General features: G+C 43.3%; 1 protein-coding gene across 2 annotated transcripts in view; it reads right to left on the bottom strand.

Moving 5' to 3' along the window:
- Window positions 1–19,827, bottom strand: part of LOC118283677 — a 29,996-nt gene extending 10,169 nt beyond the window's left edge. Inside the window, exons 1-15 of one of the 2 annotated variants that reach the window (XM_047328633.1) lie at window positions 19,670–19,827; window positions 19,450–19,536; window positions 17,917–18,040; window positions 17,726–17,828; window positions 15,766–15,879; window positions 15,569–15,685; window positions 12,060–12,220; window positions 9,881–10,027; window positions 8,115–8,217; window positions 6,163–6,291; window positions 5,710–5,892; window positions 3,891–4,132; window positions 1,697–2,605; window positions 783–879; window positions 587–694 (exon numbers count right to left, since the gene is read on the bottom strand). In XM_047328633.1, the coding sequence (XP_047184589.1) occupies window positions 587–694; window positions 783–879; window positions 1,697–2,605; window positions 3,891–4,132; window positions 5,710–5,892; window positions 6,163–6,291; window positions 8,115–8,217; window positions 9,881–10,027; window positions 12,060–12,220; window positions 15,569–15,685; window positions 15,766–15,879; window positions 17,726–17,828; window positions 17,917–18,040; window positions 19,450–19,536; window positions 19,670–19,688 (2,643 nt within the window). In that variant the 5' untranslated portion in view covers window positions 19,689–19,827. Of the gene's footprint in view, window positions 1–586; window positions 695–782; window positions 880–1,696; window positions 2,606–3,890; window positions 4,133–5,709; window positions 5,893–6,162; window positions 6,292–8,114; window positions 8,218–9,880; window positions 10,028–10,920; window positions 11,207–12,059; window positions 12,221–15,568; window positions 15,686–15,765; window positions 15,880–17,725; window positions 17,829–17,916; window positions 18,041–19,449; window positions 19,537–19,669 lie in introns of those variants that run through there. The other variant, XM_047328634.1, reaches the window with a different exon arrangement.
- Window positions 19,828–24,142: the final 4,315 nt, after the last annotated feature.

The raw sequence follows: 24,142 nt of genomic DNA, 5'->3' as shown, positions 1-24,142 counted from the left end.
TGGCAGTTGGGTTAGGGACACTGACTAATCCTAGTGTAGAGGAAACTGTCTCGGAATGACAGAAAATACTTATTTACTTAATACTATATTTACAGTAAAAAACAGCTTTCAGTGAAAAACGTCTTAATCCTGCCAAAAACTCACTACATGTCACTATATCGCTTAATACACCAATTAGCATGTTCACGTCAATGTGCCATATTTATATTCTGCCTAGTGTCAGCTGGTTTCAAGTACTGTGCAAGTATGAAATAGAGTCTGAAAAGCAGTCCATCAGACAACATGTCAACCAGCAGTCCCCTAACAACTGCTCTGCTATATCCAGATATTATAACACATCAGAAATCATCTGTGTGTGAGTGAAGATATTTTTGTAAAATGATCACCGAGAATATCCAACAGTTGGCCAGACTTGGAACTTCATGACTCAGTCAGAATCAGACTTATAGGACTGACCACACTGTTGTGTTCCAACCACATAGAGAAACAAAAGAGCAACACCTTGTTTTAAAGAGTGAATTCTGTTTGCAATATGAAACTCAAGTTCACTGATGGGAACATCATAGTTTGAATCCTCGATTGATACCATTGGAAGCTGGTCCTCACTGTCCCACTGTGGCAAACAAATGGGCCTGTCCTCTGACCTCAACAGGGCCTCCAGCACAGCCTCCTGGGCCAAAACATTTTCTTCTTCCTGTAGAGACAGACATGTGACTCCTGGTCAGATGAAGTGATAAATGAAGACTCATCATCGGACCGTTGTATTAGTGTGCATCTCTAACCTCCAGAATTTCATCAGCCCGGCCCAGGATCTTCTCCACCTCCATCAAACCCTCCTGCTCCTTCTCATCCCAGTCCTTTTGGGAGATATCAATCAAACTGTGGAAAAGCAAGAAAAGTGGCATTTATAATAAACAAACCAATCTCCAAATACAAAGATGATCAAAAATCTAAGAATCCACACTCAAAAATCATCCCCTGTAATGTCAATCTGTTGCTGACTTAAGTCAGTTCCACTTAAAATGTTGGGTTTTCCAGGTAATATTGTAATATTGACCTCACTATGTAAAGTGCCTTGAGACAATGTATGTTGTGATTTGGCGCTATATAAATAAAATTGAATTGAATAAATGAAAATAAATAGAAAAATAGAAAACTAAAAATATGCCAACTTCATTTCTTCTCTTCTTGAGCTACGATCTCATAATTGACCATTTGTTAAAACACCATCCCTGAATACAGACTGAACAGCTGCCAGCCCTGTCAACCTTTAGGGGTGTCAGCATTTACAGGGATAAACATGGCGCTCAAGTAAGAAAGGCCAAAAAACTGAGAATGAATGAATTAGCCTATCTAGCTTCCTACCCACAGCTGTGACATGTCAAGGGCCAAAGACGGAGTTACAGGTTAATTTAGTAATTTAGTTAAGATTATTCCTTATCCATACAAATCCAACCACTGTGTTGCCTGGCACATTTTTCATAGTATTCTGCCAAAATCAACAGTCGATGATGGAACATGTAGTTACTTTCACTGGATACTGGTGAAAGAATTGGAGTGTACAGCCTGAGGTGTAGCAAAAGTAACCTGGGAACTTCACATCACGTGACCAGAGTGGCTTCTGCTCAGCAAGAATGACTTGGGTCTCATTAAATAAAATGCATAATGTAATTCAATGTCCAAACATAGTCATTACCTGTCCCCAGCATCCTGATCCTGGTCATGGAGGTCATATGAATCCCAGAGAAGAGTAGGAATCCCCTCTGTGGTGCAGATGGACTTCTCTCTTACTTCTGTATTAGTGCTGGAGAGTATGTTGCAGATGGGACTTAATTCAAAATCTTCAAAACTGCTTTGTGAATGTAATATCCAGTTCGTGCTCTGTGGACTGCTCAACATGTCCGTCCCTGTGGGCTCATGTTGAGACCTGTGGGAGTAGGGGTCTGAGGGATGGTGGAACTGTAGGTCTGTCCGTTGTGGTGTTGGGTTGTGCGTGATGGTGACAGTATAAGAGCTTTCCAGGTCGTCTACTGGCAAGCTCAGCCAAGGATTATTAGGCAGCGCAGCTGAGCGCTTCACTTTGATCTCAAAGTTGAGGGAATCCTTGGTTACTTCGGGGACGATCTGGATGCAGGCCCTGGAGGAGTTTCCCACAGAGCCAAAGTCACCCTCCTCTCGGAGATTCTCAGGATTTGAAACACTGGAGATGTTCTCTTTGTGGATTTGAGGATGGCTCATGCCCTGTTTCACGGAGTTCCTGTTGCCAGCTAATCTAGACAGACCTTCCACTCCTTCCCTCCCGCCCCAGGCCTCCAGGTGGCTGCTCCCCACTCCATCAATGCCTGAGTCAAATGAGCTGAGGGCAGGGGGTTTGCCCTCTGCTGACACGATCCCTGCAGTCGAAGGAGACACTTCACGTTTAATGAGGTTGCACTCTGTAGTGCCGTCATGAATATCCTTGACCGTTCTGTCTGCAACACTGTCAGCACAGGAATTATTTACATTGCTGCCCCGCAACAACTCATACTGCCACTGTAACGCCTGCTGGAGGTGACCCACAGCCACAGGCCCTGAAGACATTACAAGGTTCCTCAGAGTCATGCACCTGACAAAAAAAAAAGAGATGATCATGTTGTAGTATCAAAAAGCATAAATAGCTTTGGGCAAAAACATAACAGAGACTGAGGTTGCATGTCAAAATTTTTATATCCATGACAACTGGGCAAACTGCTGATGAAGACCAGGGGCCTATCCCAGGAAGCAGGGTTTAAAAAAACTTTAAACTTAAACCTTATCGAGAAACTCTGCTTTTTTTTCTTCTAGAAAACCTGCCAGCGAGCAGGTTAGGTTCACAGCGTCAGGTACCTACAGTTTAAGTTCACTCGCTTTCTGGAACAGAAATTCAGAGATTCCCTCTTTTCAGGGTTCAAATAATCCTGGAACAGGCCCCAGGTGATACAGTTGAAATATCCAGGGAATAAAAAGCTAGAGAAGTGGACCATAGGGCACACTGGTCACCTGCCCACCACAAAGATGTTAAATGACAAACACCACCACCTTATTGTTGTACAGACCATGGGCTTTGTGCTAGCGGTGCTCGCCATGGTAACTAGCTCGTCCATGTATGCTTGCTAAGACACTGACAGGAGCACCAACCAGAAGATAAGGGCTGAGATGAGCTAAACTCGTCGATTTGGGATGTTCTAGTTTCCTCTGTCAGATCTCAGCTTTCTGTGGAGGTGACCTCCAAAATAGTCATTTCAGAAGCTTGACTTTTTCATCATCTTGCCAGAATTGTCCCAGTGTTAGACAAGAGTAGCGATGTACTTCGATTAAGTTTTCTTGTCCATTGGGATTTTTGTGGTAAAGGAATATTTAACAACAATAATAACAATAATAATAATATCCAGTGTTTCCCCTACCATTGAATTGGGGGGGGCGCTCCCCCTTTTTTGTTTTTGTATTGTAACATATAATGCCAAGCAGAAGTCATTTAAGGTCACTTTCCTTTTTCCACATTCCTGTACAAAAGATTGTGGATGAAACTTAACGTGATTTGTGAAACTTAACCCTATCCCTAACCCCCGCCATCTTATGAAAGATGTCACAGCACAGAAAAGGGGAGAGAATATAGAGTCTCTGATAGAGATGTAGATTGTACATGGTCTGCGTTTGTATGATTCTTCATTTGAATTATTATGCACAAACGTAGGAGGCACAATGACATGGCAAACCGTACAGATGCCTATTTAAAAGGATGTTAATTACATGTGGAAAACAAGGTGCAAAAGGTTGTATGCAAGATGTAATATTTCACATATCCATAAGAATATACATACATATAGACTATACAAAGACTAAGACTGAAACAGAGATGAATTCTCTCTCACCGCCGAGACATCTGCTTGCCCGCCTGTTGGACTGCATCATCTGGGATGACATTGGACAGATGAGCCAGATGAACCAGCTCCTCCATATCTGGTGGGGGATTCTTCTTTAGGAACGTGGACAGATTGTGCCTCCATGCGGGAATCGATCCATAAATCCTCCTGTGCTGCTGCGCCACATTCACACCAGAAACCAGCTCCTGGAGGAAGTTCTCACAGAGGACCAGACTGTACCAGCTGCTTGCCTGTAAGTGGAACAGTTCAAATTACGTACAGTAGTGTTTACAAATTCAAGAACTTTAGCTGGGCCAAAGCAAAATGTTGATCCGAACATAATGAGCATGATGTGACGACCCCTGCCCTTTGGCTCCTTCACCCTGGTCGAATTGTCAAATTTGCATAGTAAGTTTCCTAAATCTTGAGGTGACTGGGAAGTATTTGATCCACAGTAATGATAAGACCTGTTTGGATTCTCTAAATGCATAGGAAAGGAGCTTCAATGCTTCCTTTCCTATCTCCTTTAGCATAGGGTACATTGAAGCTTCCTATGCGAAAGGAAAGGAGATATAGACGCCCCACAATATTTTATAGTTTCACCACGGCAGAGGCACGTCAATAACATCCGCTGTCGCGTGATAATGTAGTTTAGTGAAAGTCGAGTCAGATTCTCTGAGCAGCGTTGTCAGCTTTTCCTAAGTCCTATCAGTCCTCCTTTACACATCTCCTTGACCTCATGAGCGTCTGACCACAGCTCAGACGCTCAGAGCCACGATTTGTGTGAGAGTACATGAATAAAACTGCATGAGAGGGGTTATTATTGCACATCAATATGGATAATGGTTACATGTTAATATATTTATTGAGCACAGAATAGATTTTTTTTTTGCTCAAATGTAATTGTTTTTTGCTTGCATATATTTTCTCTTGCAAAATATAATTTTGTGCTTGCAAAATTTATTTTCCTGTGCTCCGTTTCTCAATTACCTCGGTCAGGAAAAAAGACAAAAATAATGCCAAGGTTTCAGCCTGTACAAATCAACTGCACCAACTGGTCTACGCTTGAACTGAGAGTTCACCTGCTGCCACTGCTTGTATACCAGCTGACTAAACTCATAAAACCAATTGCATATCCTTTAACAAACAGTTCATCTGCTTTCAGTTCTTACTCAACAACTGAGCTCTAAGGACAAATAAACACCCAGCAAGGCTTAAATCTGAAGCTTAACATTTCTAACACTTTTACTACTTACTCCTTAATCAATTAGTGGCTGTTTCACAATTGACACCTCACCTCTTTTCTTTTCACGTTTCATCTGCTTTTAGTTCAGGTCAGATGGCAACTCAAATTACGTCTAACAAGCAAATTATTCACATTTCAAAATATTTTAACTAAAGGGTAAGGCTGTAAGCAATTTCAACACGATACATTTTTTGTTAAATTCAGTGAATATTTCCTCAAACAAAAAAATGGCGCAGACCTCACCACACAACGCCATGTGGGTAGTGTGTAAACCTCACTCCCCGACACCTTAAGAGACATGCTAACGTCAGACACTACAACTCATGGGCTTTGGCCTCCTTGCTAGTCCTTCCTTCTCCGATGCCCGAGGCTGCTGGTTCGAGCCCCGACCAGTTTAGTCAGGAAAAACCACAAACAATCTTTCTCCAAATCGCTTACAGCCCCTTTAAGTGTTTACACCTGCAATATCCAGACTATGGGCACACTTAAAAATGTCTTCAGAAAAAGCTTAATCCACCTCCAAAATGTGATTATCCTACTTAGTTGCTAAGAAGAATTGTAACAGATATTTTTTTCTCTTGCCTTGTTGAAGAGATGATGGTAGTTGGAAAACGCTCTGAGGGTTTGGAGAATGAAGTGCACAGCAGAGCGTAGTTTGTCCTTCAGCCTCTCAAGATCCAGAACCCAACACTCCCTGCTCTGACCATCCGATGGCAGGATCTCGGCTACTGTGTGGATCAAATCTTCAGCACTGCGAACAAGGGCCTCAAAGGGGGAAGGTGAGAAGTTATTTTCAAGTTATTTAAATATACAAGTGAACTAGACATGAATTAAATTAAAAGGAATATGGCAGTGTGATTTTAACTACTGATTAAAATAGTTAGAGGAAGAAAGTATGAAGGAGAGAGGCCATGTGACTGATTAGATATTTGATTAGTCTGGAAAGAGACTTCTGAAGCATTGCCAAAAAGTGAAAGAAAACAGGCTACATGTTAAACAAAGCAACACAACAGAACACATCTGCTTAATAAGTACCATTGCAGGAGTGTGAATGGATGCCTCAAAATGGGACACCGACATCTCTGCATTTGCAGCATCCTTTGCAATCTCCATTTTGTAAGATTGGAGCTTCTCTCGATGAAGCGTTTCCATCTGCTCTGTGATCTGCAGGCACAAGCAAACACATTCAATGGAGGATGACTGACATTTTAAACACAGCTGCTTATATTACGCCTTGCCAAGACAACATTTTAAAAGATCTCAAACTATCATACTAATAAGGTCATCTCAAATATGAAAGGCATATCATGCTCATATTCCGATTCATAATTTAAATTCGGGTCATTACTTGAAAAGTTTTACATGCTCTAATGTTCGAAAACATCTCCTGCATCTCCTCTTTTCATTCTCTGTCTGTAACACTTGGTTTATGCTACTGTCTCTTTAAGGCCCCTCCATCCCAACGAAGCCCAGTCTGCTCTGATTGGCCAACTGGCCCACTCTGTTGCGATTGTTCAACCCGTTCCAGGACGTTTAGGAAGTACTTTCGTTCTACCCAACTTTGTTGGGGCGTGCCAGACTAGCCACAAGACATGCTTTATGCACGTCCGTAATAAGGATACAGAAGTATTGGCCAGACTTTTTACAAGGAGCATCAGGAGTGTAAGGATCTTCAGCAGCGTCAGGATCTTTAGGATCTTCAGCAGCGTCAGGATCTTCAGGAGCGTCAGGAGTGTCAGGATCTTCAGTAGCATCAGGATTGTCAGGAGCGTCAGGATCTTCAGGAGTGTCAGGATCTTCGGAATCTTCAGCAGCGTCAGGATCTTCAGGAGCGTCAGGATCTTCAGCACATCAGGATCTTCAGCACATCAGGATCTTCAGGAGCGTCAGGATCTTCAGCACATCAGGATCTTCAGGAGCGTCAGGATCTTCACAGCGTCAGGATCTTCAGCACATCAGGATCTTCAGGAGCGTCAGGATCTTCAGGAGCGTCAGGATCTTCACAGCGTCAGGATCTTCAGCACATCAGGATCTTCAGGAGCGTCAGGATCTTCAGGAGCGTCAGGATTTTCAGCAGCGTCAGGATCTTCAGAGCGTCAGGAGCTTCAGGATCTTCAGCACATCAGGAATTTCAGCAGCGTCAGGATCTTCAGAGCGTCAGGAGCTTCAGGAGCTTTAGGGTCTTCAGACCGTCAGGACCTTCAGGAGCTTCAGTAGCATCAGGATTGTCAGGAGCGTCAGGATCTTCATGAGTGTCAGGATCTTCGGAATCTTCAGGAGTGTCAGGATCTTCAGGAGCAGTGTTTTCTGTCAGGGGAGGACCTCCCTTTACCACTGACTTTTAACTTTGCAGACCTTTTACATACACGAAAAAACTATATAACACACTAGAGGAAATGGATGAACCGAAAATGCATACTATGTCTCCTTTAAGAGAAGAACCGCAGTGTTAAAATCCTCATGGGAAGTACAAGAATCAAATACAGTAGCATGTCACAGCAATATTACACACGGTTTCTCATGAAATAATATTCAGGCAATACATTTTCTCTGAGACCCAAAAGTCATTATGTCAACGGAAAACTGGTGTTTTAAAGAAAACTACAGGGGAGAATAATCATATTTTCCTGCTGTGCCTCACCTACTTACTGCACCTCTAGCTCACATTCCCAATGTATGTATCTGATAAAATCACACAAGTTTAAAGGGCAGCACAGAATTTTAAAGGTGGAGATCCAAGTGACCTGGAAAACCACCATCCAATTACAAATTGTGCTGCTTGGCAAAGACCCTGAAGTTTAACGAAATGTCAACAGCACATTTTTTTCGTTTTCCACTTGGAAGCTGACCATGACACTACGGTTCTATTGTTCACCACAATTAAATTGACATCTTTCACACCGGACATGACGGGGTGAATCTTTAACAGTTCATTGAGAAAGCAAACCGAGCAGGTTAGGAGTGAGAGTCGTCGTCAGCTGTATCACCTTCCGTGCTTCCTCCCGCAGCTGGAACGCCTGCAGCTGCAGACGGGCCGGAGAAAAGGCCTGCTGCCAAAGCAGCTCCACTGTTTCCACAGCTGCAGTTATCCTGCAAAATGGAAGAAGGACCTTTAACCAATAGCTGGCACTATAAATTCATTAGCAGTGACAACTTTTGTTTCGGCTTCACTTCATTTTGGAAAATTGTTGCTCATCCGCTGTTCCACGGTGAGGAGGCAATTTTAGGCAAACTGCTGTTACAGGTAAATGAACTGATTTCCATCAGCATTAAATTGCCAAATCATCTTTGCAAGTGGCATGATATATAAACATAATGGTAAGGGCCGAGAATTGAACCTTGGAGAATACCAAAAAGGCCATCATGCTTTCCAGAGTCTGAGAAAGTATCTTCTGCCAGTTTGAGAATGTGTTAAACCAGTTAAGAACTGTACCTTTTAGACCAATCCAGATCACAGAGTCATTTACATATCTAATAGATGAAGAATAAGGCTGTTTAAAACTCTGTTTAAGACTTTACTTTCAGAATCATTTCATGACATTAGAATTTAGATCTCACCAAGCTAAACTAATGGTCAGATTGTCTCTATATAGTGGACTACTAGTTTGGATACCATACTAATTTTCAAAAAATGTTGACTGTAGCAGGACAATGTAGAATGGTTGAAAATAAAATGATGTGTATTTCACAAAGATTATAAATGAAAATGGGAATAATCCATCACTCTCAGCGTACAGCTTTCCAGGGTGCGATTTGTGGAATAAATGGAGGGGGATGATTGGAACATGTGGTTACCTCGAACTCACGACCTCCGGTATGTGAGACAGACGCTAAACCGATGAGCAACAGTGACCGTCTCTAGCACGTCTGTTAAGGTGTCGGTGAGTAAGAGACACACGCTGGCTGACCACGTTACATATGCACAACCAAACAAACCATGCAAGAATTAATTCCCCGTTGCAAATATTTGTGCTTGGTGAAATTCTGAAAAGCCGAGCATTGATTGAGGCTGATGGAACCAGGATCATTAGGTAATTAGGCGCTATGTCATCTGTTGTTTCAAGAACACGAATGCTGACAGTGGGTGGTCCATTTAGGATTTTATCAAGTTCAGTGGCACTATAGACTGTTCACATTACAATGTTTTACTTAGTTTAAACATTTCTATTTTAGGTATTTTATAGGGTCTATTGGTGAGGTAGCATTGGTCACTTTGAGGGGGGATACATTTTGTAATAAATCAGCATAGACCTGAAAGGAGAAATCCCACAAAATATAAAAAGTACCTTTCTTTAGGAAATGTTGATAAGCAGTCACATTTGTAAAAACCTGAAGAATTTAATTAACATCAACTGTAGGTGTAATTCTGTATATGTATTCATTTGCATGGTAGGCACGGGAAGTAGATCTCTAACAGTTAATCGATTAATCAATTAGTAAAAGACAACTAATATCAATTGGCAACTATTTTGATAGTCCATTAATGGTTTCAAGTAGTTTTTATGAAAATAAAGTCACATTTCTCTGATTTCAGCTCTGATTTGGTGTGTTGACAAAACAAAACATCATCTTGTGGTTTGGGAAACACGATCAACATTTTTCAACATTTTATGGACAAAACAACTAATCGAGAAAAAGAATAGCCAGAACCCTTAATAATGAAAATAATTGTTAGTTGCAGCTCTAATAAGGATTAGGATTAAGGCCTTTCAGAGCAGCATTCCCCTGGGACCGAGCTGGCAGCCTAGAGTACCTGCTGTGCTTCTGCAGCATGTCAAAGTTGGTGTGGATGAAGAGGGCAGTGCCAGCCATTGCCTGGAAGCACGGCTCTTTCTCAGGGTAACGCAGCTTCTCCACCACACTCTCACAGTGCCTCAGCAGCTCACCCAGCCCCAACTCCCTGCACATCAACACACAGTACATATGAATAGCAATATAGATTAGTTAAAGATGGCATAGTTGGTCAAATAAAACATTATCTAAGACAATTCAGAGTTTTGTTTCTTTGTGATGTCACTAACAATACTCCATGTTATTCCTGTGAAACATTGGCTTCATTTCGATTTCACATCCGTGTATCACAGAAGCCATAGTGAGGTCTAAACCTGTAGGTTATCATTTGAATATAATTCAGAGCTGCTCTGAATGAACTTTCTGTTTCACAAGAACATTCAAGTTCAAAATATGTTTGGCATTCAAATGGTTAAAACCCCTGAGAAAATCATTGCTACAAAACTGGTAACAGTGATGAATGATTGTGTTTGCCATCTTTCACCGTTATCCTTTGGTATAACAAGAGTAGACAACAAAAAGTGAGACTGGTACTGACAAAAATGCATCCATAGCACCAAATGTGAAAAACTTCTCGCTAAATATTTGACCGTTTAAATATAAAACAACAAGCATACATAGCATACAACATATCTCACAGATCTCATAGTTCCATATTATCTCAATAGATCACTTGTCTCTGTGAACTCAGGACTACTTGTGGTTCCCAGAGTGTGTAAGAGTAGAATGGGGGGCAGAGCCTTCAGCCACCAGGCTCCTCTCCTCTGGAACCAGGGTGGCAGACTCCCTCTCTACATTTAAAGTTAGACTTAAAACATTCCTGTTTGACAAATATTACAGTCAGAGCTGAACCATCTCTTAGTGATGCTGCTATAGGCCAAGACTGCTGGGGTGGAACTCCCATCATGCATCTCTCTCTCTCTCTCTGTTCTGGCTCCTGGAGGAGCCTCTGGTGTGGGGGGCCCGGCTGGATCTCCACGATGGCAGCAGACCCGGACTCACCGGGAGACTTACGGGAGCTTGAGTGACAAAATTGAGGGGAATCGTGGCGGCTGCTGGTCCTGGTCTCCAGAACACGGAGGAAGTGGCCTCCCTGCTGGGCCTGAGGTCGGCCCGCCACACCAGGACCATTCTGAACGAGAGGAACAACAGACTGGACAGAGAAGAAAAAGGGATGCTGCGGGACCATCTTCATTTCGGGAGACCCTTTTCCGGACATTGAGCTCATCTTTTACTCTGTGTTGTTATGACTTTTTTTAATTTAATGCATTCTTTGATTTTTTTTAGTTTTCTTTTTAAGTGCATTTGTAAAAAGGACCCTGGTTTTTCAAGAGAATTTTTTAAATAAAGTTGTTTTCAAAAATCTCTTCTGTCCACACACAGAGACCATCATTCACTGTTATCTGGACTGTCACAGACTGAAACCTCTTTTTAACATTTTACAGGCGGTGTTTTTCGACTGTGGGGAGGTTTTTACGGAGACTGCTTTTATTGTTGGTGCTGGCTACAGAAAACAAGATGTGACGAAGTGGCAGTTGTTGAATTTCGTTGTTGGTCAGGCCAAACTGTCGATTTATAAAAGCAGGAAAAACAAGATAGAAAATGTGTGCTGACAAGAGCTGACACAAATGTTGTATGACATGTGGGGAAGCAGCCACCTCCATTTACTCAACTTTCCCTCCACTTTGCCAACAACCCCTTCCCAGTTCATTGCCGTGGTTCCCTGATCCCCCAGGTAAACCCCCAGGTACTCTAAACCCCCTCTCTTCCAGGTCAACCCACCTGGAAGCTGAGGGAGACCTCCCGCCCATCTCCCCACAGCCAAGGCTTCACTCTTGGCCCAGTTCACTTCACCACGGCTGTGTGTTCATCTTTCACTCTGTGTTTTTGTGATTCATTTATTTATTTTTAAATTTTTTAGTGCATTTGTAGAGGACCGTGATGTTTTCTGGTAAATTTTAATAAAAGTTGTTTTTAAAAAATCAAAGTGGCACCTGTAGCCATTTCAGAACATTTCAAGACTCAGCTGCTCAGGCTCAGCTCTACACGAACGATCTGTTGAATTTTTCAGGCTAAGTAAAAACAAAACCTTTTTGATTCTTATATCATAACAATTCAATAATTGCAGTTGTGAGTCTGACCTTCTGAGCTGTTGGAACTTGGCCTCGTTGATGTAGCAGAAATTTTGGAGCTCTCTGAGAGTGGTGGGCAGCGGCAGCCTGGACAGGGCCTGCAAGGTGAAGGTATATGAGGGAAGCTGCTGGACCACAGACAGGAACTCCTGGACGAACACATCAATCTCCTGCAGGGAATAGCATAAAAGCCAGAGTCACTTTGAAATCACATCATCATCATCATAAGAAAGAGTTTAGCAGGGCCTGAGAATCGGCCAGTGCAGGGACCTTCTTGAAACGGTTTATTTTAAGACTGGACACTTATCAATGAAAGCAGACAGGAAAATTAGGGAAACAAACAAGTATGAAATGCAACAAAATTTCCATGGCCAGATTCATACCATTGACATTTTGGTTATGTGGCATCCGCTGAAACTATTCATCCACCAGAACCTTCCAACACAGCTCAGTGTTTCCCCTACATGCATTCAGCAGCTGCGGTACACTGTTACAGGATTGTGACATCCGCTGCTGAATTATTATATTTTAAGAGGAGATTGAGCTGTGTCTTTTCTATGTACGGGAACAGAAACCCGGTATTAAATGGGCCACGGCGTTGAATTATGAAAGATTCCAATTCTATTCCCAATCCTGGGGAGCGATTTGTGTGTCTGTGTTGTGCAGGGGGCACAAATGGTATAATGTTTTATGGAATGTTAAAAGAAAAGGTTCAGTGATATAAATATTTATAAATTGTAATTAGTTTTTTTCCTTGAAAATCAACACATAAAAAGAAAAAGCACATTGAGGCTATTTAATTATGCAATGGTGAATCGCATGGGTTTGTTGCCAAGGCAGCTGTTCTTTTGCTTGTACGGCCCCATCGTGCCTGTATGGACTCCTGACAACATCTGGGCATTCTGCTGATGAGTCGGTGGATGGTTTCCTGGGGGATCTCCTCCCAGACCTGGATCAGGGCATCACTGAGGTCCTGGACAGTCTGTGGTGAAGTCGGATGCACCGATGTTAAATGTCCCATAGGGGTCCAATTGGATTTGGGTCAAGGGAACTGGAGGGCCAGTCAATGGCATCAATATCTTCGTCATCCAGGAACTGCCTGCACAATCTGGTCCCATGAGGCTGGGCATTGACCTGCACCAGGAGGAACCCAGGGCCCACTGCACCAATGTAAGGTCTGACAATCACACTCTTTCACATGTGCTCAGCGTGAACCTGCTCTCATCTGTGATGATTACAGGGTGCCAATGGCAGACCTGCCAATCTGGTTTTCTCTCCTGAATGCCAGTCGAGCTGAACGGTGCTGGGCTGTGAGCACAGGTCCCACAAGAGGAGTGTTTCTCAAACTTTTTTTGCAGGGCCAAACTTCTGAAGGCTTCTTAAATGACTATTGTGTAACAGCATTCCTTGTTTTTGACAGATTTTCTCACAGCGTTTTAGTCACTGCGCCCCCCAGGGGAGACGCCTCAGACTACATCCTCTGCACTAGAGGATGTGTCCCCTTAAAGATGAAAGGATTGATAGTATTCATACTTCAGAATTTTTCTAAACGTGCATTATGTCATGTGTGCCGCCTCGCACTCCACACGGGAAATAGTTAAAGTAACCCTAACCCTCACTTGTTTCCAATAATCAGAAGTGCACTGATGCATTAACCAACATCCTGTCTGCACCCCCCGACGTACATGACAGTGTGATCAACACTGTGTTCAGTTTTAATGTTAAAGAATTTTTTTACATTGTAAACAAGGCCATAATTTCCCAATACTTGCTGTTAAAGGGGCAGCAAGGGATTTATAAGCAATACACGTTTTGTAAAAATCAGCAAATATTTCCTCACAAAATATCCAGTCCAAGGTCTGTAAATCAATAACAAGCAAAAATGGTGCTGACTGCACCTCACAACACTGCGTGTGCAGTTTGTAAACATCACTCACAGTCCCGACACCTTAAGACACGTGCTAGCAAATTAAGTTAACCAGGGGTTTTGGCCTCGTGGTTAGCCGTCGGCCTCCCATACCTGAGGCTGTGGGTTCTCGGCCCAGCCAGACCAGTAAAATCACAACAACAACAACAAAGAGAGATAAACTTTCTCCAAAAAAGGTTATTGCCCCTTTAACATGTTTTATAGTTCAATAGAAATTCAAGTGATTATGGACATTTGTTTCCCAATCCCCCTAACCTAAAAGTGATCTGATCTATTGGAGGTTGTGCAGTTGCATCCAAAACAGGTCTCTTATAGATAGAGAGCTGCCATGGTAAATGACTAATGTCATCATGGCCAAGTGCCCCAGTTAAACATGTGCGAATGTATAATCTAATGGAAAGAGGGGCTCCTTTCACTTGCTAATAAGGCCAGCTGATTTCACGAGGCATTGGCACAAGCTTCACCAAGGTAACAAACAAAAGATGCAGGCTGTTTGAACCTCTCTTGACTGAGTGAGCTGAGCTTACTCCCCATCACAAAGAGGCAATATTGAGAAAGATGAATAGATAAACAGAGAGCAGCACATGCGTGTGCTGCTTCAGACATAGGCAGAATAACTGAATTTTTGAGTGCACACACAGCTGAGGGGAGCAGAACAATGACAATTTGTGTTCAGCCCTCTGTTATATTTATTCCTGTAAACTCTACTAGCAGTACTTGCAGACTATTCATAATTCTCATCAACAACAATTCACTATATATTTCTGAATAGGTACACAAACTCATTAAAACAAGCACTAATTGAGATCAGTGTATATGATGGAATAGTGGTGCACCGGTCATTGAATTTTATAGACAATTCTTTTCTCTGGGAGGAAATGTTGCCAGACCCCCCCAACTGGCAAATTATACCCACTAGCTCACTGCTCTATATGCCCTGAATGCAGAGCTGAAATGCACTGAAAATAGAACACTGTGTGGTGTCTGTTTCTTACTGGTGAAATTAAAATTTCAAGAAACAGAAAACATCAAAAGGCACCACTTCACTCCCTGATTAACCTCAGTTTCATGTAAAAAAATAAAATAAAATCCATGCTTTTCTATTACTGCTCTGAAAACAACATTGAATACAGACTGAGAAATGCATCACCATAACCCCCTGCATTATTTACCAGGTGGATAATATTTAATAAATACTAAATAATAAATAATAATGTGCATATGGACCACGTGCCCAAATGACTACAGCCGTGTGAATGTGCATTAGTACAGAGGAACATCCTTAAAGGAGTGGCAGAGCTCAAGCCATTGCTTGCTTTTTTATATTCTAGTATCCAATTTGCTGCAGTGACATCTGAATTTCCCCATTGTGGGAAGAATAAAGGAATATTTTCTCTTATTACACAAGCTGAAGCAACACTTAAAGATCCCCTCCACCCAAAAGAAATGTTTTTCTTGTGTCTCTGTGTCTGTCCTCTAAAATTTCTAAAAGTTGTGTGATCCGTTGAACCCATACACTTAACAATTTCATAGAAGTATGGTTTCCTTGAGCTATAGTAAAAATGTTGGAAAGTTTCCAAACATAAATTACCTTAATGAAGGCTACCCAGCTCTGATGACAGTAAATAAAGTAGCCACCCAACGATGCAGTTAGCTGGCTTCGATCAATGTAGTTGGAGAGCTCCGAGATTTCTTTCAAGAAGACTTTCTGCAAAAAAGGAAATCAGCATTACTCACTGAAGTAAAGTCTAAAAACCAACACAGGATGTGTTTCTGTTTTTCACTCACCTTGAAAGAGGCGGTGTGAGCTTTTGCTGGAGCCAGGAGCTTTAGCCAGAGCTTGACAACATCTTTCTTTTTGGGCTGAACTACGTACACACTGTGGACTGTCCGCTTGTGCATCTACAAAGAAAGGCCAACAGAAAAATTAGTGACAATTTTTTTTTTTTTCATTTAGTTTGCTCACACTGCTCACGCAGTGGTGACATGCCAATTTTAGTCCTTTGTATGGGTCAAGCCACAAAACCCTACATTACCGAAAAGGAAATTATTAACATCTTTTGATTTGACCCCTCCTGCTTGATAAATTATATAGTTGATACATCTTTCAGACTCCAGATCCCTTGTTCTTTACCCTGATCTCCAAATCCTTGACCAGGTAACTCAGACTGCATGTAATGTTCCAAGATGTTCATTTACATAAAAATAAATTTTTTTCTGGCTTCCACGTTTTCTTTTGTCATGTTTTTCAAGTCGTTTCTTACATTTGCTAGCTGGCTTTTTGCTGACTCCCCACACATGCGAGACATTCAAAATCTTGTTGCAACTCATGAACCAAATTCAGATTCAAATAAATAAATAAATATTCTGGGTATTGGTCATGCTCGGTGAAAAATTCTGCAATTCTAACTTTGTAATACACCATGTCAAAAAGATTGCCATTAATGAATGCATCTTTAAAGATAATCAAAACTGAGAAAAATTAGAGTTTCATTATGCTCCAGCAGACCACCACACATAGATTAAGACAAATACCAAGTATGAGTTAGGTTTTCCTTCTCCCAGCAGTTTATAACTAAATGTTTAAATCGGTCAGTATGCATAATGAGATCAGGCCTGCAACTACGACCAAATACAATTTTTGTGGGGAGTAAGTGATCTGGAAAAAAATCCACCATATAATTCTGCTAATTTAATGTAATTTCATTGAGGCTTTTCTATTGAATAACCCAACATGTGACCAGTCATGCATGTGACCCCACATGCCCCCTTCTCTCCCGACATTCCACTACGAGCAGCACCGACATGATACACTTAGTATTGTACTTATATTCCGTCAACCAATTACAACCTGAGCATGTCACGTTGCTTGGTGCTAAGGACCAAACATAATTCCTGTTTATGTATAATTCAAACAGACCCCACTGCACTCTTCACCTGGTTGAGTCCTCTACTGTCCATCTGTGGACATACAGAGCTACAGGGTTTGGATGCACAAAATATCGCATAAAGCTTTGGTATGAGCTGGTATTGCTAACAATGGATAATATGGCTAGAGCAAACACTACTTCCCTAACCACATAAAATATACTCAAGTTCTGACTCCAGAGGCCTGTGCTAGAAAGCTGGTTCACGTCTTACCGGGGTTAATCACCATGGTAACTGATGCTGAACGTCTAACCTGCTCTGAAGCAGGTTATGTTCCAGATAACATATCAAAACCTCTCACCAGCCAAACTACTGACCAATCAGATCACTGGGAACCAGAGTCATCATTCTACAGGATCCTCACTGGGACAAAAGACTTTAGAGTAACATGACAAACAATAAAGCGCAGCATATATTGAGTCCAACAGTGACTGGCCACTTTTTTGAACTGCTCAAATTGCTTATACAAAGAGCCTTGGAACCCAGCCAATAAACAACAAGATTAATAGTTATGGAGTGAAGGAACTACTAATTTTCGCCCCTCTTCTACGGTGTGACATCTTACAGAGACACAAGCACTGTGAGCGCACCTGGAGGAGAGAAAGGTTTTGCTTGATGTGCTTGGTGAACAGCTTTCACTGACGTGAACAAGCACCATATCAGAGTCCACGGGCCACCTATTTTTTCAGCCATCAGCGTGGTCGCTTTGTGCATGTGGTGGAAAATTAGCTTCAGAACAATCATTGGAAATGTTGTGAAAATTAAAGTGTTGCAGGCCAGTAACCAAAGCACCACACAGAGCAATCTACCACAACAGTACCTCAAGCAGAAGCAGGGTCTCAGCGATGAGCCTGGTCGTAAGGAGCGAAGCATGACGCATATCAGCCACCACTGACACCAAACTCTCCTTCTCCTGTTTCTTGCTGTTGAGAACAATCCAACCATCAGTACATCAAGTACTCCCACTCACACATGCACATATGAATGACAAGTATGTCTGACCCCACATACTTGTGCAGACACAGAAAGTAATTTATGAAGTCCACCACTTCTGCTTTGCTGAGTTCCGAGCAGAGTCTGGCTTGTCCATCTACTGGGAACACGATCAAAGGGCAGCCATGTTGATCAAAAGCACCTGTAAAGACATGTAGCACAAACTTTACACACTTCACATGGTTCATAGGAGAAAATGGCTGTTCAAACAGTTCCATCTGGTTACCATACAGCACATGGACTGGTGTTTGATGCAGTAAGTTTTGGTCTCAATGTTGCCAGAAGAAGAGCTAGGGATCGTTTCCCTTTTAACGATTCTGATTCGAATCTCTGTTCAGATTCTAATATTTTTGGCAATTAAATTTTTTTCAGCCCACCGTCAACTATGACAGCGTCCAACAGACCGTCTACCGTTTTTCTTCTTCGCTGGATGCTGGTGGGAAAAAGAAACATAACACTCTAAACACAGACTGACCAGCTAAATGTCAGGTGTAATACCTTCATGGTTGAATGCACTGATTGTTAGTCGCATTGGCCAAGGAAACATTTTAGTCGCACTGCACAAATTCCAGCAGTGTGGAAATTCCTTTGTCAGCAGCGACACCTTTCGTTTAGGTGAAGACTGTGTCACGCGTACCTGAAGCGCAACCATTAAAGGGGCGGTAGGTGATTTCGGAGAAAGCTTTTTTCCCCTCTTTGTTGTTGTTGTGATTTTACTGCTCTGGCCGGGCCGGAAACCCGCGACCATGGTGCGGGAGACCGACGCACTCACAACTAGGCCAAAACCCCAGAGTCTCTCAAGGTGACGACGAGTGATGTTTACGAACTGTACTCGCAGTGTTGTGAGGTGCCGTCCGCATCTGCTTATGCTTCGAATTCATACCTAAGCTCAAATACATACATTTATACAGACCACACAAACACACCTTTGAGGACTTTACATTCATTTCCTGGGGACTCACTCGAACCATGACCCTTTCCTTAAAGAGGCAACAGACAACTTTGGTACCCCGGATGGTTCCAGGTGGTAGTGTTGTTTGGTCACCGTCATTAAAAGGACCGGTAAGGGCGCAGAAACTTGTCCTCAGAAAGTTGTCAACTCCACGTTGGCGATAACGGAGAAGAAGTCAAGTAATTTTTCTGCGAAAGCCGCGTCCCCGTCTTTAAATATAAAAATGAAGCCAGTGCAGAAGTGCCTGAAGCCAGCTTGATTGAATTCAATGTCCACATTCAAACAAAGCAACGCGGCGCAGGTCAGAATGAGAAACTGGAGGCTTCGAGAGGGCCGCTCACAAACCAAGGAGTGATGTCTATTGCCATCACAAATGGGCAATCAGTTTTGACATCATAATGACAAGTTTAAGACAAACAGCTGGCCATGTCCATTTCCCCTTTGACCTAACCTTACCAAACTGACTCCAAAATGAAATGAACTTTTTCCCAAGTGGGGACAGAGATTTAGTACGTGACTGAACAAGTCCCCAAAGGCCTGCTCTTCAGACTGTAACTGGTCCCCGAAGGCACCGGGAGGAGAGGTGGGTGGATAAATACCAGGGAATAACACGGCTCCAGAGTCGAGCACGTGGGCCCCGGGCAGCGCGGGGGGGGCGACACCGTCCGGCGGAGGGGGCCGAGCGTCTGAAACAGAGGAAAGTATTATTCTTCAGGAGGAGGCCGGGTCGTGTCACCGCCGGAGGAACCGGTCGGACTCCAACTCCTCGCCGCCTTTCACAGACTTCGTCACTACAGGAGTGTGTCTCTTGTCTGCTACCTGCGGCGTGTCGGCTCATCTCGGGCTCCTCTGGACGGACAGTCGGTCCAGCTCAGGTCCACCGTGCTGCGACCGGAGCTCCGGGATGACGGCTCCGGGACGGCGGCTCCGGGATGACGGCTCCGGGATGGCAGCGCTGCTCCGCTCCGCTCCGGCGGTTTATGAGCAGCAGAGGGCGGAGAGAAGAGAGGAGGGCGGACTGACCCGACCGGTCCAGCCCACTGGTCCAGCCCATTGGTCCAGCCCACTGGTCCAACCCATTGGTCCAGCCCACTGGTCCAGTCCATTGGTCCAGCCCATTGGTCCAGCCAGAGGCGATTCTGAAGTGTGATGGGGCCCTGGGGCCCCTCGAACCAGCATTCATCACCATTATGTTAGGAATAATCTATCTATTTCAAAACTATTCATTGTTTAATATTTACATTTCAGGGACAATGTCATTTAACATAGTTCCAATACAGATGATTAAACTGCTGCTGGAGCCTTCACGATGGCTACTAAGGTTTTTACATTTACAGTGTAACGAAGATTTCAGTTTCATAAAACCACAGGCCTCCTCACAGACGTGAAAAATACATTTAAATACACTCACCAAACATCAAAGTAAACAAAAGAATGAATGTGATGCTGGTGGAAGTTAAGTTATTCAAGTGTCTCTCCTCCAGAGTTCAGGCTAGACTAGCAGCATTTAGTCATGCAGTGTTATATTTAATCATTATTATCGGTTCAATTTTCCACTGTCTTGCTTTTTTGTCTCCTCTTCTCTTTTTTCTTCTTTCTTTTTTCACTTCCAGAATCTTCTTCATGGTTTTTGAGTGGCATCACTGCCAGAAAGTGAGAGCACTTGAAGAAGACATCCCGACGGACACGAGGCTCAAAAGACAAGGAAATTGTTTAAAAGAAGCGTCTGAGGAATATTTAAAGTCAGACAAGAAGCAGAGTAGGAGCGTGCGCTGCAAAGTGTGTCGAAAGCATTTGTAGCAGTAGCAGCAGTTGTATTTATATAACTGTATTATACAGCAGCAGTTGCATAATGTTCTTCAATACATTTGTCATGTTCAACTTCTCAGAAAATAAATAATACTTAAACCAAAATTAACTTTGGTTTCAATATTATATATTTACATCTCACAACCTTTGAGGTTGACAGAAATAGTGATTTGACTTATATCGAGATAAGATTTTTTCCATATCACCCAGGCGTAAGCTGTCACTTCAATCTGCTGGATCCGCCACACTGCACGTAACATGCTTAGGACGTAATTCCGTTAGTCATCAAACCGTGCAAAAGCCAAAAGTTAATTTTGGACCCTGGTAACCAATATATCTGACTCTGATTTAATCCAATGGATGGCACGATGAGCTTGCTCACCTCTAAGTTGACTTGCTAATATTTTCTCTGGTTTATCACCGAGTTCAAAATATTTCTGTTTGAGCTTCAGTAATTGGTTTGGTTGGTTGTTAGTATTATATTAATATTTTAATTTTAAGATCTTATTGTAGTCAGACTGTAAGAGGGAGGATCTAAACGTCTCCTCAAGCAGTGGAAGCATTTTAGTAGGGTGCTGCCAAATATCAACCATCCTAGTCTTAGATAAATCATTAACAGTTTGCACGGAGGCTATGGTACGAGCCAGTTTTGTTGAGAGTCTGTCCAGGATTAGGTCTAAATAACAGTTGAAATCACCTCCAATAATGACATTGGAACTAGAGGCTGGTATCATAGCAAAAGGTTTACGAAAAAAATCTGGATTATCAACATTTGGGGCATAGATATTAAGCATTGCTATTGGAAATTAATTTATGTGACCTAAAATCATTAAGTATTTGCCATAAAGGTCTGCTGTCATAGAGTAAACGTGAAATGTAATATTTTTACAAAAAAGAATAGCAACCCCTCTGGCCTGACGAGTAAAAGGAGCTTGAAAAACCTGAGAAATACAGCGAAAGACACATAAGCACCACATATTGCGGTGTGAAACAACACACTCAAACAACCCACCCACACATCGAGTGCTTCTCCAAACGAAGCAGGGGTATCCCTCTAAGCCTTGGACCGGTAAACGCACGCGGTGACTACCCCTTAAAAAAAAAAAAAAAAAGAGAAATAGCTAGCTGAATGAAGCTACAAGCAGATAGCTCAACTCCGCCGCCTGACACGGCTGAATTAGATTAAATAATATCTATTCACAGTCTCATACAGACCAAATGAATTCTCTGAACTACAAAGAGTCACGTTGAAACATCATCAACCCTCTGAACACACAGAGTGACATTAGAGATTTTAAGATATGTCATTTAGCTCAGTGTTCAGAAATGATGTTGCGTCACCTGGTGTAGTGAAAACCTTGAAGTGGCCCTTATGTTTGATGCAGAATGTTGCTGGAAAGAGGAGACTATGCTCCACCTTGAGCTCCCGCAGATAAGAACCTTGTTGCCTTCATACTCCAGCTCTCGTGCCTTCCAGAGACGCAGTATGAGCTCCTTCTCCCGATAAAAATGGATTTCAGTATCAGACCCTTGGGGAATTCCTTTGGTTTACCCCCTTCCTCCAGCTCAGGTATGCTGATAGTTTTTATAATATTGCGGCGTGACCGACCCTTGAGGTCATCCACCTTGAGGTTGAGTGCGCTGTTCTCATCCTTCAGGCCAGAGAGTGACTTGTCCAGGGAGCTAATACGACTTTTCTGCTCCAGCACCTGCTCCTTGATAGACTTTACCTTCTCCAACAGTTCAAGAGTCTGCTCCAACTTATCAAACCTGTCATTAATGTGTTTGAGGATCTTGTCAGGGACCTTCTCCCAGATCAGTGGCAGATCATCAACGTCGTCTCACGCGAGAACAGAGTAGAAGAAGCAGTTTAACACAATGTATTGTAACACATGAAGAAAAGCGTTCAAATTCATAAATGTCTCTACATAACCTTTGAGTACATGCACACAGGGCTTGTTGTGACAAAGGACATGGCAATAGAGCAAATACCTTTGTATAAATCTGTCTTTGAAACACAGGACTTATCATTTCAATGTTCCACCTGGTATTACTTTCTGCAGCAAAGGTTACTGCTGTATTCTCATGTTGGCGCCAACGATGGCTTGGTCGGTCTCTATACTCTCAAAACATCACAAAACCTAGTGACCTCAGCAAGGGTTGTACTGCAGAATTGTCTTGATGGTTCCAACATGGGCCTGGTTGGTTCTAAATTCTCATACTATGAAGAACATGAAAAGCAAACCTAGCATTGTTGGCAGGATTTTAACCTGTGCGGGGAGACCCTTAGGGACTTTAGTCCATTACGTAGCTTGTAGCGTAGAGCTTGATATGACAAAGGACAGGAGACAGCAAATACCTTTGTCCTTGAAACATAGGACTTAGGAATTCACTTTTCCAGCTGGTAATAACTTTTTCCTGCAGGGATTGTACTGCAATGTTGACTTGGACCGTTTGTAAATTGTCAAACCACATGAAAACCACACATGAAAAGCTGCCTGATGTTATCGGCAGGATTCTAACCTGCGAGGGGAGACCACAAAGGATTTTCTAGTCCATCGCCTTGACCACTCGGCCAAAGATGGGGCTAAAGGGACTGCTAGGAGGGGGGAGGGAAAAATAAAGAAAAGGGGGAAAGGGGGAAAAGAAGAAAAAAAAGAGAGGAAAGCATCGACGGGGAATGTGTCGACCGGTCCTCCGACGGGCGACGAGGAGGAGCAGATGTCGACTGGACCACCGACGAAGAACGTGTCGATCGGTCCATCAACTGAAGATGAGGAGCAGACGTCAGCCGGACCACCGACAGGGAACATGTCGATCAGCCCACCGACTGGGGACGAGGAGCAGACATCAGACGGACCACCAACGGAGAACGTGTCGATCGGTCCATCGACTGGGGGCGAGGAGGGTTCAGCTGGACCACCTCCGAGTGACGTGTCGATCGGCCCACCGACTGGAGACTTGGAGCAGACATCGGTCGGACCACCCGGACCACCGATGGGGAACGTGTCGATCGACCCACTGACTGGAGACGTGGAGCAGGCGTCGGTCGGACCACCGACGGAGAACATGTCAATCAGCCCACCAACTGGGGACGAGGAGCAGACGTCGGCCGGACCACCAACGGAGAACGTGTCGATCGGTCCACTGACCGGTGACGAGGAGCAGACGTTGGTCGAACCACCGACTGGGAACATGTCGATCAGCCCACCGACTGGGGACGAGGAGGGTTCAGCTGGACCACCGACTGGAGACGTGGAGGACGGCTGGAGGCAAGCAAGCCGCAGGCCTGCCGACATTAATGGCCTGTTCTTAGCTCGAGCCGAATAATCCAAAGATCCCTGGAGTTCTCGTATCATGTCATAAAGCTCCTCAACGGAAACGCCACTCTTTGCTCTACCAACTGAGGACGAGGAGGAGCAGACGTCGGCCAACCACTGACGGGGAACGTGACGATTGGTCCTCCGACTGACGACGTGGAGA

Source organism: Scophthalmus maximus, chromosome 18 (assembly GCF_022379125.1).
Source record: "Scophthalmus maximus strain ysfricsl-2021 chromosome 18, ASM2237912v1, whole genome shotgun sequence".
NCBI classification, from domain to species: domain Eukaryota; kingdom Metazoa; phylum Chordata; class Actinopteri; order Pleuronectiformes; family Scophthalmidae; genus Scophthalmus; species Scophthalmus maximus.
Note: the sequence above shows the minus strand (reverse complement) of the source record. Positions and strands in the feature narration are given on the sequence as shown.